General features: G+C 50.0%; 2 protein-coding genes across 6 annotated transcripts in view; one reads left to right on the forward strand and one right to left on the reverse strand.

Annotated features, from left to right (window-relative positions):
- Positions 1–5,157, forward strand: part of VWA2 (von Willebrand factor A domain containing 2) — a 48,947-nt gene extending 43,790 nt beyond the window's left edge. Inside the window, 5 exon segments of the mRNA XM_022568703.3 lie at positions 575–925; positions 928–1,122; positions 1,759–1,884; positions 3,016–3,039; positions 3,042–5,157. Of these exon segments, the coding sequence (XP_022424411.2) occupies positions 575–925; positions 928–1,122; positions 1,759–1,884; positions 3,016–3,039; positions 3,042–3,130 (785 nt within the window). The 3' untranslated portion in view covers positions 3,131–5,157.
- Positions 5,158–5,339: 182 nt separating this feature from the next.
- AFAP1L2 (actin filament associated protein 1 like 2) overlaps positions 5,340–16,035 on the reverse strand; it is a 99,187-nt gene continuing 88,491 nt past the window's right edge. For 2 of the 5 annotated variants that reach the window (XM_022568698.3, XM_022568702.3), the window contains 8 exons: positions 14,525–14,670; positions 13,541–13,652; positions 11,069–11,308; positions 10,810–10,984; positions 10,359–10,514; positions 8,725–8,918; positions 8,486–8,608; positions 7,475–7,604 (listed from right to left, as the gene is read on the reverse strand). In XM_022568698.3, coding sequence (XP_022424406.2) covers positions 7,578–7,604; positions 8,486–8,608; positions 8,725–8,918; positions 10,359–10,514; positions 10,810–10,984; positions 11,069–11,308; positions 13,541–13,652; positions 14,525–14,670 — 1,173 coding nt within the window. In that variant the 3' untranslated portion in view covers positions 7,475–7,577. Of the gene's footprint in view, positions 7,626–8,485; positions 8,609–8,724; positions 8,940–10,358; positions 10,515–10,809; positions 10,985–11,068; positions 11,309–13,540; positions 13,653–14,524; positions 14,671–16,035 lie in introns of all 5 variants that reach the window. The other 3 variants (XM_089898205.1, XM_089898204.1, XM_022568699.3) reach the window with 3 other exon arrangements.

The following is a 16,035-nucleotide window of genomic DNA, read 5'->3' on the forward strand; positions in this document are numbered from 1 at the left end:
TTCTTTGTTAGTTTCATGTTTGTCAGCCGATCAAGGACAGGCATTGGCAGTTTTGTCCACATGGTATAATTAGTGCCTTGTATACAGTGCACGGCACGTGGAGGGCACTCGGTAATGGCACAGATGAGGCCCCGGAGCTCAATGGCTTACGCAGAGTGGACATTTATTCCTCTCACGTAACAGTTCAGAGGTGAGCGGCCAGGGCCAGCAGGATGGCTCGGCTCTCTTGTGGTTCCACCTCTAACTCCAGGGTCACTGTTTCTCAGACAGCAGGAAGAGGGCAGAGGGGAAGTGGAAGGCAAGCAGCTTCCTTTTGAGGACATAACTTGGAAATCGCACAATTACTTGCAATCACAACCCACTATATAGAACTTGTCACGTGGCCACACCCGGCTGCCAGGGAGGCTAGGAATGTGGTCTAGCTGAGCATTCACGTGTCCTGCTACCATTCTAGGAGAGGGTGGAAGACGGATACTGCAGTGCACAGACAGCAGACCGGCTGACCTGGGCTCCGCTCACCCCGGAGCAGTCCTCACTTTGCTGCCCGCTGAGGTCCACTCTGCTTGTTCTGCAGGCTGCCAGGCCCAGTTGCTGGACCTGGTCTTCACGTTGGATGCCTCGGCCTCTGTGGGGCCCGAGGACTTCGCCCAGATGCAGAGCTTCGTGAGAAGCTGTGCCCTCCGGTTTGACGTGAACCCTGACGTGACACAGATTGGCCTGGTGGTATATGGCGGCCAGGTCCAGACAGCCTTTGGGCTGGACCCCCACCTCACCAGCGCTGCGGGCCAGGAGCCAGGCCCCCTACCTGGGTGGGGTGGGGTGGGCTTGGCAGGCACGGCCTTGCTGCACATCTATGACAAGGTGATGATGGTCCAGAGGGGCGCCCGGCCTGGCGTCCCCAAGGCTGCGGTGGTGGTCACGGGTGGGAGGGGGCAGAGGATGTGGCCGTCCCTGCCCAGAAGCTGAGGGACAACGGCGTCTCTGTCTTGGTGATGGGCGTGGGGACCATCCTGAGGGAGGCACTGCAGAGGCTCCCACGTCCCTGGGACTCCCTGATCCACATGGCAGCCTACGCAGACCTGAGGCACCACCAGGACACGCTCATCGAGTGGATATGCAGAGGTGAGTGGGGGGCGATCCACACCCTCGGGGCCGCCTCCAGGGGAGGACCTCAGCCCGAGCCTTCATGTACATCATTACAGGGACAGCAACTTCTCCCAACTGCCGGGTGCTTTCCACATGCCAGGCTTTATGCTAAGTGCCACACTCGAATGTCACTCACCTGACATTTAAGGTGCAGCTAATTTAACACAGGCACCTCTTCCCAAACTTGAGAATGTATGCACCCCACTTAAAAAGAAGACGTCATTAGGATACCCATAGGACCCCGGGTTGGCACTGACCTTGGTAGGAGCAGACACAGCCAGGACAGCCTGACTCCAAGCCTTCCTTTTGCCAGTGACATCCTTTCCACTTTTTAAAAAGCATGTGGCCATAATAATAACAATAAGCACTGCTGTGTGCACGGCCCGCCCTAGAGAGGGAGTCTCTGTACACGTGTAGGAAAGCTGGGTGGAAGTCGGGTCTTTGACCAGCCATGCAGTATGGGGCCCAACTAACCTGTAGCTGAAAGGCCCACGGAGCCACTAAGATGCGTAAGACTCTGTTCTGGTGGCCTCGCCTCTGTACTAGGCTTCCTTCGAGCGGGGTCTTCGGGGCCAGCCCAGGCTGGGTCTGCTGGCACGTGCTCCCTGGCAGAAGCCAAGCGGCCAGTTAACCTCTGCACACCCAGCCCGTGCATGAGCGAGGGCACCTGCGTCCTGCACAACAGGAGCTACCGCTGCGGGTGCCGCGATGGCCGGGAGGGCCCGCACTGCGAGAGCCGTGAGTGGGGTGCCTGCGTGCACTTGGGAGCTGGGGTGCTGTTCTGAGTCCTGAGCCCCAGGGCCACAGCCAAAGGAGGCTCTAGGGCATCAGTGGAATGAATCAATCATTTGTTCATTCATGCAGGAAACATTCAGTGGGTGCCTCCTACATCCCAGGTGCTATTCTAGGTGCGGGGAACAGAGCAGGAAGCAGGACAGAGAATCTCTGATCTCGTGGAGCTTCCATTCTAGTGAGGGAGACAGCAAATAAGTACAGCACGAAGTGTATTAGATGGTGCTGAGGACACACTCTGATTCATGAAAATTGATGACTGGGAGAGAGGAGCAAGTGGACCCAGACTAACTGAAAGGCAGGCAGAGGATGTGGCACGGGTACAGGTGGGTGGGTAGATGTGGCGGAGGAAGTCGGTGGGAGTTCCGAGCGTTTTTTGTTTTTTTTTTTAAATGTTGAGCCTTCTTTTTTTAATTTATTTTTATTTTTGGCTGTGTTGGGTCTTCGTTTACTGTGCGAGGGCTTTCTCTAGCTGTGGCGAGCGGGGGCCACTCTTCATTGCGGTGCGCGGGCCTGTCACTGTCTCGGCCTCTCTTGTTGCGGAGCACAGGCTCCAGATGCGCAGGCTCAGTAGTTGTGGCTCACGGGCCCAGTTGCTCCACGGCATGTGGGATCCTCCCAGACCAGGGCTCGAACCCGTGTCGCCTGCATCAGCAGGCAGATTCTCAACCACTGCGCCACCAGGGAAGCCCCCGAGCGTTTCTGTTTGCTCAGCTGAGAGGATGGGGAGACGTGGAGGTTGAGGAGGGAAGAGAACTAGTAACTGTCTAGGAGAGAAGGGGCCCAGAGTGAGCACGGAGAGAATGACTGTTGGGTAGCACTCTGGCCCACCTGTGGCCGCCGTTCATGAATTTAAAGTTAGAACAGCAGCGGCAGCCAGAGGATGACTCCCACTGGAGCCCTGGGTTTTCAGGCACTGGTAGAGGTGGGCTTCCTGATACCAGGCGTGATGTGAGGGGCACCTCTTCCTTGGCTTACGGAGTAAGAGCAAGGCATGATGGGGCCCGTGAGGCAGCTGGTTGGTTGAGAAGAGGACTCAGACACTCCTCGTGTCCTCAAAGTTCACTTCTCTCCCAGGGACCTTGAGAGGAGATGCCCCAAGGCACGTGGCCCCAGCCGAAAGCCTGCAGGAGGGCAGCAGCTGCCCCCCTCCCAGCCGCTACCAAGAAGGCCTGGGTCCCCTGGGCGCTGACAGGGGGCCTGCCCTCAGCGGAGCATCCGGTCCCGTGCGGTCCTTTGCGTGTCTGCCTTCAGCCCTGTCCAGAACCCTCCTGCCCACTCTCCTGACCCGGGGAGAAGAGAGGGCCCAGCTGCAGACGGTGCTGCCTAGGGACGATACCGCCCCTAACGACGATGTTGAAAATTCTCCAGGTGTAAGTACTTACTCTGCTGACCTAGTTGAGCGCTGCTGAGCTGGTGTCATCTGCCACCTTTCCCCTGAGAGGAAACTGGAGACTTTTGATGGCCTGTTTGAAGCTCACTTTTCCCACAACAGATGCTAAGTAGAACGTTGTTGGGACAGTCATGCCCAACAGAAGGCAGTGATGAGAGTGTCACTCGGACCCCCGACGTGATGGCACTTCAAGATAGACAAAGGGTGGACCTTGAAACACATCTTTCTCCTAAGATGTCCCAGAGGGATTCATTCTTAGTTTGAAAAGGGGCCTGAGTGGCATTTGTGACTTGTTTTGGTGACTGGATCCGCGTGTGGGAGTTGGAAAGGCCCCAGGCTGGAAGGTGACTGATTCACCAGCTGTTTGGCCTTGGGGGAGGGGCTGAGTGTGCAAACGGCCCTGGTCTCGAGGGGCCACGTGAGCTGGGCCTGGGCACTGGGCAGCATTCCCTTCGAGGGGCTTCTCAGCCTTTACTTAGGAGGGTTAATTGCAGGGTGTTTCTTGAGTACTTGTCTTACTCTGCCCTTTGGGGGCAAAAAGGAGTAGAATTCTTAAACTCAATCAATATAGAACAAAGAAACTTGGAGGAGTTTTGTTTTTTTAGGCGTAGATCTTATTCTGCTTGGTTTTAGGGTTTTATTTTTTTAGACCTGGTTTTGAAAGGAATATTTCAAGAAGTATAATGTTGGTTATTTATTTAACAGGAGTTTTTGTACCTAAACGGCAAAGAGGCTTAGTTGGAATATTTTTTTGGTGAACCAGATATTTTCTTACCCCACAGTATTTAGGAATCAGTTCTCCCCCTGGGTGGTCGTGTTGGGAGTTGGGTTTTTGGTAGAAGCCTTTGTAGATCTCTGATTTAAATCCAAATACTTTATCACAGTTTTTATTTTTAAAGTAAATACCTTAATGTGATGTTTTATAGGCAAACATCCAAGGCTACCTTGGTTTAAGTATTGCTTAGCTTTAAGAACTTTAGGATTTCTGGTGCAAGAAAAGTACTCGAAAGGTCATCACCATGGTTCTGTTAGACGTTAAAAAGTCCTGTGTGCCGAGCACTGTGCATGACAGTCATTTGCGTTCAAGGGATATTTTCATTCCTATTATTGCTTTTACCTTGGCAGAAGGTGACATCAGAGCAGGGTCACATGCCCACCTGGCAGGTGCTGATAGGTGATGTCTGAATTTACATGAACCCCGTTATATTAACAGCAGTTTAATCGTTTCATAGTGTAGGCTTTTTGTCTGGTTCAGGGCTGACATTTTGATGTCCCATTTGAATTGGACTTAAAAAACCCCCCACAAAACTGTGGTCCCTGGGCTTACATATCAAAGGCTTTACTGTTTCTATTTTTAGGTCCCAGCCCTTGAAACTTTACCTTTTCTAGTGAAGGTGTGAAGAGTTCAACCCTTTGGGGGTCCCAGTAGCAGCAGAGGGAATTCCTAACAAGATAGCTTTAAGTGATCTTTTCCCAGCCAACCCTTTTTCTTTCTTTTAAAATAAATTGGCTTTTAATTACACATGTAATATATAAATATGTTCTCCTTGGAAAAACTTAAACACTGCAGATAGATCATAAATCTTTTATTTTCTCCAAATGATCCTTATTCCAGCCAACTTGCTAAATGCTCTAGTTCTAATAGTTGATTATTTGATTCTCTTGCTTTTTTAGAAAGACAGCATTTACAAGTAATAACAGGTTTGTCTCTTCCTTTTGAAATCTTATACTGCTTTTTCTTGTCATCTTGCATTGTCTAGAACCTTCAGAATAATGTTTTAAGAAGTAGTGGTAACAGCATGCATCTGGTTCTTGACTTGAAGGGACTCTTTCATCATTATGTTCTGTGGATTACTTGATAAGGAATGTTTACTTCTATTCCTAGCTTACAAAGAGTGTTTATTAGGAGTGTTGAGATTTGTGGTTTGCTTTTCTGCTTCCTTTCAGAAGATGTTTTTTCACATTTAATCGGTTAATATGATAAATTACCCATTAGTATATTTTCAGTTGTTGAATCACCTTTGATTTCTTGGATGAGTGCTGTCTGGTCGCAATACCTGATTCTTTAAGCACTGTTGAATTTCATTTGCCAATACTTTAAAGCTTTTGTTCACCTGTGTTCAAAAATGAGATTTTCTTTTGCAATATGTGTTAGCATAGCTCTGATACAAAATTCTAACTTTCTAAAATGAAAAATATATAGTCCTCAGACTTTCAAGCTGCTATATTCATAGTGTTTTCTTGTAATTTAAAAAGTCTTGTCAGTATCTGTACTTAAGGCCTCCTTTTCAGTTCTGCCATTTAATACTGCCCTAGGCTGTCTTTTTATTGTATTCGCCTTTTCAATGAGCCAGAAGTTTGGTTTTGTCATTTTTTAAAAATTTATTTATTTTGGCTGTGTTGGGTCTCTGTTTCTGTGCGAGGGCTTTCACCATTTGCGGCAAGCGGGGACCACTCTTCATCGCGGTGCGCGGGCCTCTCACTATCGTGGCCTCTCTTGTTGCGGAGCACAGGCTCCAGACGCGCAGGCTCAGTAATTGTGGCTCACGGGCCCAGTTGCTCCGTGGCATGTGGGATCCTCCCAGACCAGGGCTCGAACCCGTGTCCCCTGCATTGGCAGGCAGATTCTCAACCACTGCGCCACCAGGGAAGCCCTGGTTTTGTCATTTTTAAAACCAGCATGTTTATGCTATAAACTTTCTTAATTATTACTACTAAGGCAACTTTCCAAGTACCGGTACCTTTTTTTCCCCCAAGAATTATTTAGGAGTGTGTTTAATTTCTAGGAGTACTGATTTTCAGTCACTTATGTATGATCAGCCTCTAAAGATGTTTCCCTTGTGTTAATTTTACTATTAAAATCTTCTTTCAGCCTTACCTATGCTACTTGATTTAAGGAGGCTTAAAGTCTCCTGCTAAGATCCCACCTTGTAGTTCTACCAGTTTTTACTGCACATAGTTTGAATAAATAACCATGATGTTTCCCCCCTTGAAGTAGAAATCTACCAGGCCTTGCCCCATGTCGTTCCATGAAATACAAGAAAATCCAAAATACAATTAACATTTTATTAAAAAAAAACAAAAACAACTAACTCACCACTTGGGACACCAAGTGTTTATGACAAAGGAAATAAATGCCCTGGGATTAGAAAGACAATAAGACTCAAAAGACCTTTAGTTCTTAGGAACCAGTGTTAAAGAACTCTGATTCAGAACCCCCAGAAATGAGGCTGAGAGATGACAGGTGAAATGTTCCAACCTGTGTTAACCAATGTGTTCCAACCTGTGTTAACCAGTGCCATCAGCAGAGAAGAACGGGCAACACAAAGAACAGCACTGCCAATTTTAAGAGAAGAAAGAGACCACCAGAAACAAAACTCGCCCCTTTTTTCTTGGAAAGGGCCTGGACATAGAGCACAACTTAAAAAAACAGGGACTAAGAGAACATTATACTAAGTAACTCTTCTCTTAGAAATCGCCTCACCGCAGGACTGAATCTGTAAACACAGGGTAATCTTGTTTCTATGGTAATGTAAAATGTCAGTTAAATCTCAACAGACACTTTTCACTGTTCTAAATTACAGGATTTGAAAGATTTTTTTTCCTATGTAATACAGCATCACTTAAAATTTTATTTAAAAGCAATTGGTTCTGGCCTGCTTTAGCCTGAAAAAAGTCTTTAATTTACTGGGAACAGTGCCTCAGCTTGGTCCCAAATGTTTTCCCCGTTACCATTTCTCAAAAAACCATAGATGGCTTTACACAGTTGAAGACAAGGACAGTTTAACCCCTGACGCTGCTAAGAATCAGATAGGGGTTTAGACCTTCTCAATCACCAAAGCCATGTGACCAGTGGGACAGGGCCCTGCTACCTTAATTTCTCTTCCACCAAAGTCTCCACATCGGAATCTTTTCACTTAAAAAGCTTGATAAAGCAATTGCTGAAAACTTCAAGGAAGAAACACAGAATACCCCTAAATACAGCAATGTAATGTTTACAACCAATAGACTTAGGTCTCCAAACAAGTCTTTTTTGTTGTTGTTGTCGTATTACTTCCTTTGGCTCTGCAAAGGGACAGAGCCTCCTCTTAGCCGAAGTTTTCCATTCATAGAACCCCAGTCCTTCCTTTTTCTTGTAAACAGACTCACCCTTTTACAGAGTTGCTGCTTTAACGAAGACTGTAACGAAGTAGGATTGTCACCAAGGTCCATATTGACAGGAGAGTCTCTAGATGAAGTTTGTTTCCTAACTTGCTCCTTTCTTCTCCCATTCCTAGGGTACCATTCAAACACCAGCGTCCCCCCAAAAGAAGAAAGTTAGTTATCCTCCGTAGCCAACCTACATATTCCTAGAAGAAGCTAGGAACAGAGACGCCAATTAAGTAAGGTTCAACCCCTGCGTGTCCCCCACTGCTTGGAGCACGTGTTCAGAGATTTCTGAGGCCCTGGAGCAGCAGAGAGGGAGGTGAGTGATGTCTGCCGTGGCAGTGGCTCGTGTGCTTGCATGGATTTAATACTTAGTCATTGGTGCAGGTGCCTCAAAATATCTCCTGCAGGTAATAAGCAGGATAAAAATAAGGAGCAGAGTTTGCCAAAAACACAGGCAGCTCTAGGCATGCTCTTGACTGTATAAATAAGTCAAGGATTCATAACACTTTTTGTCTAGCCCTCAGGCAAAAACCCAGCAATGGGCATCTGCTCCCTGTTTACGCCTTTTACTGAGCCTTTGCCACCAGCTGGCCGGATGGCTTTAGGCAAATCCGACACCTGTCTGAATCTGCTGCTTTGGTTTTCATGGCAGAAGTCCTTCAGAGTCACTGAGGTTTTTTTTAATTGGAAAACTGTCCAGCCCCAGTCTGTCTGTCTCTGAACTGCAGCTCTCCCCCGGACTCTACTGATAATCACGTGGCGGGCAGTGCAGGGATTCACGCGCCCTCAGGCTGACTCGTAAGGACACTGAACCAAGCGCAAGCACCTTTCTGGTTGGTCAGTGCCAAAGACACAGCAAAGCCCTAGCCCCTGCCTCTTCCTGCTGAGAGCAGAGCCCTCACTCGAAGCAGGAAAGTGCCACCCGCATCAGAAGGGGGCCCCCACCATAGTGACAGTTCTGCTGTCCACCCGTGGCCCTGAAGGAGGCTGGGAATGACCGCTTACCTTGGCTTTCTGGAGGACGGTGCCTTTGCCCGTGACCATGACCGACAGAGGCCTGTTCTTGAGCGCAGTTGCGGAGTTGACTGGGGTACAGTCCGGGGCAGGAGTCGAGGTGGCAGCTTTGGGCTGTGGTCACAGGAGAGACGGAGGGCTGAGTTCAGGGCGGGGAGGGTGACCCAGTCCCCAAGCCCAGTCCAGGAGGCCCTGCAAGCAGCTCAGAGGAACGCGGCTCCCGAACTCACCCGGGGGCTCACGTTCTCCAGGTGGGTGGTGTCTACAGTCGTGCCCAGCGTCACGGGCCCGGCCTCGGCCTTCTTCAGGCTGTCCTTCACCTCCACAATGCTGAGCTCCAGGTCCACGCGCCTGCGCTCCTCCACCCTGCACTCCTCGTCGATCTCCTTCAGCTTCTCCTCCAGGCTGGCCGCCGCCCCCTTGTCTGCAGAGAGAAGCCAGTCGGCTGCAGGGAACAAACAGCCCTTCAGCCAGAAGCCCCACCAGGGGGAAGGCAGGATTTGCACACGCTCTGCTGGAACAGGACCCCAAGTGGCCCCGGACCACAGGTCTGGCTCCAACACTCAGGGCTGGGATGGGCCTCTGGGTGATGGGCGGCCTCCCAGCCCAGGTCCTGTGTCCGCACTCCACAAAGGCTGGGGAGGCCCCAGAAGAAGAGCTCTGCCTTCACAAGAGGGCCTGAACCTAAGTCCCTTCTGGTAGAGAGACTCTCAGTTGTTTCGATACCTGCTATTGTGACAGCGACCCCAAAGGGACAGAGGAGCTTTATTAATGACCCTTGGAGGATGGCTGGGCCATTGCAGCCTGCCCCACATGGTTCCCTCCATCCTTCTGGCACGTGTGCTGCTTCCCTGGGCCTAGTGGAGCAGTGGTCCTCAGCCCTGGCACCTTCTCAGCCCTGTTTTATGCTTCCCTCTTCACCCTGGAGTTCTCAGGTTGGTCCTACAGCACCAAGAAATGACGACTTACGAAGAGTCAACCCTAGGAGCTCGCTGTGCTAGAGGAAAGGATGGACGTGTTCAATATAGAATCCTAAGCAAGGGCGCCTGCTAATGAGGAGGAGTGATGAAAGTGTTCTGAAATTGACTGTGGTGACGGCTGCACAGCTCTGTGGATATACTGAAAACCACCTGTAAATGGGTTATCGTATGGTCTGTGAATTCTCTCTCGCTAAAGATGTAATATTAAAAAAACAAAAACAAAAAAAACAGTGGGTCACTTTGTGCCCCCATGACCTTCCACCACCAGTCATGTTATAAGCTTCCCAGAGAGCCCAAACCTGTTAGTGTGAGTCTGCAGTTTAAATATTAAATGAGCCCAGAGTTACTACTCTGAAAACGAAGTCAAATGCTGCTGAAAGGTCTTGGGAGAGACAAGGTGCTAGGAAACGGCTGAAGAATCATATGAAGATGACTTGGAAAATAATCTACAAGGATTCAGATTTCTTTAAAATGAACACAAACTCACGGTGCTTGTAAAGAAATGACCAGATGAGGCATTAGAGATGTGGTTACTGTGGAAACCATGACCCGGGGCTCCCGTCAGCCAGCCCAGATGGCAGGAAAAGACCTTGGCACTGCTTTAGAAGATGGGCCAAAAAATATTCATTTGTTTGAAGTGAGAATCAAACACTTCAGGTCTAAACACAATTTTTAGAGAATTTCCTCCTTTAACCAGCTTTTCCAGCTACGTCCTGGTACAGGACAGTGGCCCTTCAGACAGGCTGGAGGGGGAGGACTTTGCAGGGAGCATCCACCTGTGTGCCAAAGGCTGACGGGGCTGCAGCCCAGGTGCAGATCCGGATTCTTCCCCCAGAAAGCCCAGGCCCCTCCACGGGCCCTCTCTGCTGAGGGGGGGCCCTTACCTGTACACTTCAACAGGGTCTCCTTCAACTCCCGTTTCTCCCTCCGGAGCTGAGCCAGGTGCCCCCGGATTTCTTCCTTCTTCTTCTCAAGCCTCTCCTTTTCCTCTGTGTACCGCTTCACCTCGGCTTCTGTCCTGTTCTTGCCAAGTTTGATCTCTACAGACCCAGAGAGGGGAACCCCTGGGTCAGCCAGGCTGGCCCCTGAGGGCTGTCCCACCCCACTCTACAGGCTCAGACGGAACCCAGGGCTTTGGCAGTAGATTAGAGCTGGATGCCAGGCCAGCCTAGCACGGACAGAAAAGGAAATGGGGCCCACCCTTTCTTTGCTGTGTGACGTTGGGCAAGTCCTTCACCTCTCTGAGCCTCTGTTTCCTCATCTGAAAGGGAGGGAATTGGGCTAACTTCTCCAAGCCCTTTCCAAAACCTTCAACTCTTAATCTAGCACAGGCACCTGCATTGGTTGCCTTCAACCTGTCTTTCACAGGTGGGCTGGCCCCGGCTGGGGCGACGGGCACAGTGTCAGGGCAGCTCGGTGGGAAGGAGATCTTCTGCTGTTCAGTCTGGATTTTGACTGCCGTGATTCCCAGGGAAGGCTCCTCAGGTTCCTGACTCTCCTGCTGCATCTGCTTTGGGAGAAAGCAAACAGGACCCAGCTGGCCGAGACACCCCAGAAGGTGAGGCCAGCTCACCTGCTGGGGGACCCCCTGTACCTGCAACTCGGGGTTCTCTGGAGACACCATGAGGGGCTCATCGGGGGTGGGGTTCAGGTCTGCAGGGAGGGCCTCGGCCGGAGGGTCCGGCTGGGGCAGCGTGGGCGAGGGGGCCCGGGCCTGTGCACTGCCGGTGCCGTGCAGGAAGGACTTGACGGGCGTGAGGTCCAGGTATACGCGGTCGGGGTCAGGCTCCCTCGGAGCATCTGTCGCAGGAACAGCTTCCTCAGGGGCCTCCCCCTGCATAGGGAAGAGACAGGGGGCTTTCTCCACTGCCTCGGCTCCCTGGGCTCTGGAGGGGGCCCTGCCGCAGGTCTCCTGTCCCCTTCCTTGTGCCGGAGTTCGCAGGGCCTCCTTCCCAGGGAGCCTCCTGCTGAGCTGGAGTTAGAAGGCCTGGGTCTGCCATTCAAGAGCTGGGGGACCCAGGAGACAGTACTTCATCTTCCCGACCTCACTTCCTCATCTGGAGAGAAGAGACTAGTAGTACCTCCCTATCAGGTGGCTGGGATTAAATGAGATAACCCACAGAAGCCCTTAGCACAGAGGCCCATGTCCAGTGAAGCAAACCTGCTGTCAGGGGGCTTATTCCCCCTCAGCTGTGAGCCTCAAAGGCTAATGGTGTCTGGACAGCTACACGTAAAAGAATGAGATAGAACATTTCCTCATACCACATACAAAAATAATCTCCAAATGGATTAAAGACCTCAGTGTGAGACCTGAAACCATAAAACTCCTAGAAGAGAACATAGGCAGAACACTCTTTGACATGAAGCATAGCAATATTTTTTTGGATCTGTCTCCTAAGGCAAAAGAAATAAAAGGAAAAATAAACAAATGAGATCTAATTAAACTTAAAAGCTCTTGCACAGCAAAGGAAACCACTGATGAAATGAAAAGACAGCCTATGGAATGGGAGAAAATATTTGCATATGATATGACCGACAAGGGGTTAATATACAAAATATATAAATAGCTCATACAACTCAATATAAAAAAAAAAACAAAAAAAACGGGCAGAAGTCCTGAACAGACATTTTTCCGAAGAAGACATACAGATGGCTCACAGGCACATGAAAAGATGCTCAGTATCACTAATTATTAGAGAAATGCGAATCAAAACCACCACAGGTTACCACCTCACACCTGTCAGAATGGCTGTCTTCAAAAGCCTATAAGTAACATGTTGGCGAGGATGTGGAGAAAAGGGAAGCCTTGTGCACTGTTGGTGGGAATGGAAACTGGTGCGGCCACTGTGGAAAACAGTACAGAGGTTCCTCAAAACAGTAAAATAGAACTACCATCTGATCCAGCAATTCCACTCCTTGGTATATATCCAGCAAAAGCACTTATTTGGAAAGCTAGACACACCCCCGTGTCACAGCAGCACTATTTACAGTGGCCAAGATACGGAAGCAGCCCTAGTGTCCAACAGATGAATGGATAAAGAAGATGTGTGTGTGTATTATATATGTGTGTGTCTGTACACACACACACACGGAATAGTACTCAACCATAAAAAAGGATGGAATTCTGCCGTTTGCCGCAATATGGATGAACCTAGAGAATATTACGCTTAGTGAAATAAGTCAGACAGAGAAAGACAAATACTGTATGATACCACTTGTATGTGGAATCTAAAAAATAATACAAACAAATGAATATAGCAAAACAAACAGATTCACAGATATGGAGAACAAACTAGTGGTTACCAGTGGGGAGAGGGTAGGCGGGAAGGGCAAGATACGGGTATGGGATTAAGAGATACAAACTGCTATGTATAAAAGAGATACAAACTGCTATGTTGATAAGCAACAAGGATAGATTGTACAGCACAGGGAATTACAGCCATTATTTTGTGGTTTTTGTTTTTTTTTTTTTTTTTTTTTGCGGTACGCAGGCCTCTCACTGTTTTGGCCTCTCCCATTGCGTAGCACAGGCTCTGGACGCGCAGGCTCAGCGGCCATGGCTCAGGGGCCTAGCCGCTCCGCGGCATGTGGGATCTTACCGGACCGGGGCACGAACCTGTGTCCCCTGCATCGGCAGGCGGACTCTCAACCACTGCGCCACCAGGGAAGCCCCTGTAATAACTTTTAATGGCATATAATCTATAAAAATACTGACTCACTGTGCTGTAAACCTGAGACTAATATAATATTGCAAATCAGCTCTACTTCAGTTTTTAAAAAAGGCTAATGGTATTGCTGCTCCCCATTCCCACTGCCACACCCTGCACCCCTGGCACTGACCAGGGTGGTTAACCAGCTGTTTTATCTAGACAAGTCCCCAAGCCAGGCAGATGGCACCGCCCCACTATACAAAATATGACCTCGTTGCGCCTCGGTTTCTGCACTGATGGCCCTGAGGGTGACCTGGAGTCCATTCCTCTTAGGGACCATCTAACGATCTCTGGCGTTGAGGCTTGGCAGGAAGAGGATGGGCAGCCCCAGGCTGCAGCCCAGCTGGCGCCCTTACCACAGCCATCAGCTCTGACACCTCCACGTCATCATACAGCAGCTCCTGGTGATGCTGGCTGGGCAGGCCGTCAATGTAAGTGTTCGGCTCTGAGAACTTTCTCTGCATCAGTCTGGAAGACACGGCAAAAGAGGATTCAGGACAGGGTGCTAAAAGCCACCAGTCTCCAAGGAGTCATAACAATGAGAGGTGCAGAGAAATCTGTGGGCAGTGCAGGCGGCCTGGGGACTAGCTCTGACCTCATTTTAAAACAAATTCATTTATTTAGGGGTACCCCCTCCCTCTCTCCCCAGGGCCTTCTTACTAGAACTCCTGGTTCCAAATTTCTCTTCCCGAAAAACGAACTTCCCTCACCCCATACCCCTCCTCTTGGAATCCTTTTGCCATCTTCTCGCCCTGATTTCTCCTTTTCAGGATCTCCTTCCAACAACAGCAAAACCCTTTCTCGCTTCATCTTCACAATACACTTGGCCAGCACAGGCCAGATGCCTTCCCCATTTTGGCTCAGCCGGCTTCTACCCATGCTACTTCTACCCCCCAACCCAGGAGCACTTCTCCCCGAGTCCCAGTTTGCTCATCTAGGAAGCAGAAGTACTACCCCTGCCCTGCTTATTCCAGGGTGTGCTGGGACCCAGCGATGGAGCCATGGGAAAGTGTTACCTCCACAGAAAGGAAAGCAGAAGGCCAGGAAAGGCGCCAACTCTGCCTTCAGGAGCTGGATAGCGTCTCATGAGAGCCAGGGTCTCATGAGAGCCAGGGATGCTGTGGCTGCCTCCGGGCCAGAGGCCTGGCTCAGCTCTTTGCTGGGCCTCCTGCAGGGCTGCTCCCTGGCCCTGGCCTGCCTGCTGGTGAGTAAAACAGGGCCCACCCTGAGTTCCCAGCTGCCACCCTGCTCGACTGACCACCAGAGGCCAGCCTGGGCCTCGGTCCAGAAGCATAGCTGGGAGTGGGAGGGTGCAAAGCAGGAGGCCCCTTAATACTCACAGCAGAGAGGTTTTGGCGGCGCTTACGATACAGGAAACCCTGTCGGCGTCCACGTAGTCGTAAGTGAATTCTTCTGGGTCTGTCTTGGAGCCCGACTCAGAAAGCAGGAGGCCTAGCCAGTGGCCCATTTCCTCGGAAGACTTGGCCTGGGAGGAGGCCGAGAGGGACATGAGCAGGGCTGGAGTGTGCTGCCTGGTGCCCCACCCCCGCCCTGATGCCCACCCCGGGCAAGGCCTCTGGGAGCACTGGGGTCATGCTCTTCATTTTCACTAGCATATCCCATCGCCCAGCGACCCCCAAATGATATTTCCTGCTACTACTGACACCCTGGTGCCACCTCAGTGATGCTGTGGACATTTGTCCCAAGTATCACGTGATGTTTATAAACATGTATTTCTGGGAGGCTAATGGACCGGGAGAGGACTGTTAAAATGTATGTATTTTAGGTCGACACCTCTATTTTATGAATGATCACATTTCAGTTTACAACCCTAGTCCATTTATACAAGACTACCTGGATCCCTAAGAAATAACAAAATTCAAATCTATTTTTGTTTATGGTTTCAAGAGTCAGGATGTCTTATACACGTTACACCAGGTCAGCTGACTCTGACAAATCGTGAGCTAAATTCCATTGAAGTTGGTGCCTGATTTTCTCCAGGGGACAATGCATTCTAATCAAATATGTATTACACTGAGTATTTCTATTAAAATGCCAACAGGGTTTCTGGGCTTTATAATGAGAAAGAACTGGGAATTCTATAAATACTACAGGTTTACTTTCATGAGAAAGAACAGTCACCATGCTGGCATTACACAGCACCGCTCTGCCCCCTTACTGCTCTTTTCTTGCGATCAGAGGGGCAGCTAAAAGTGCAGTTTGACGTTTAGCTGGTTTCCTTTCCCCACTCATTTTCAAGTGGATTTCTCAATACAGCTTTTCACGGGCTGCTTCTAGTTCCTGCTACCACCATCCCTGCGCTGGGCGATGGTAACAGCTTCCTAGGGTCTCATTTTATCCCTTCCTGTCCCCCTCTCCTCCGTCCCCCACCCAGCAGCTGAAGGAAGAATCTTGGAATCCAAACCTGAACACGCCACCCTCCCTTGAAACCCTTTAGGGTCTCCCACTGCTCTGAGGATCAGCCCCCCCGTCCCTCCCCACCTTGTCCCACAGGCTTTCCCTACACCAGCCCCCATCCACCCAGCACGCAAACTTTCCTACCTATTCATAGCGCCTGCCCCACTGCTGAGTGATTACTGAGTAATCAGTTGGACAACCACTGAATAATATCTCACTCTCGTACTAGCATGTAAGTTCCACGGCAGGGAGTCTGTCTTGTTCACCCTATCACTGTGCTGAATAGGTGTCTGTCAACAGGATGGATGGATGCAGGAATGAATACAAGCTTGTCCCTGGGAAGCAGTTGGGATGTGGATCTTTTAGCCACCAGAGGGCAGTATTGGAGCAAAATCTGGATGAAGACCCCTGGATACAGGACTAGATGAACCGG

This window comes from Delphinapterus leucas, chromosome 16, assembly GCF_059928025.1.
Source record: "Delphinapterus leucas isolate spDelLeu-1000000601 "Yukka" chromosome 16, BTC_Dleu_Yukka2, whole genome shotgun sequence".
NCBI classification, from domain to species: Eukaryota; Metazoa; Chordata; class Mammalia; order Artiodactyla; family Monodontidae; genus Delphinapterus; species Delphinapterus leucas.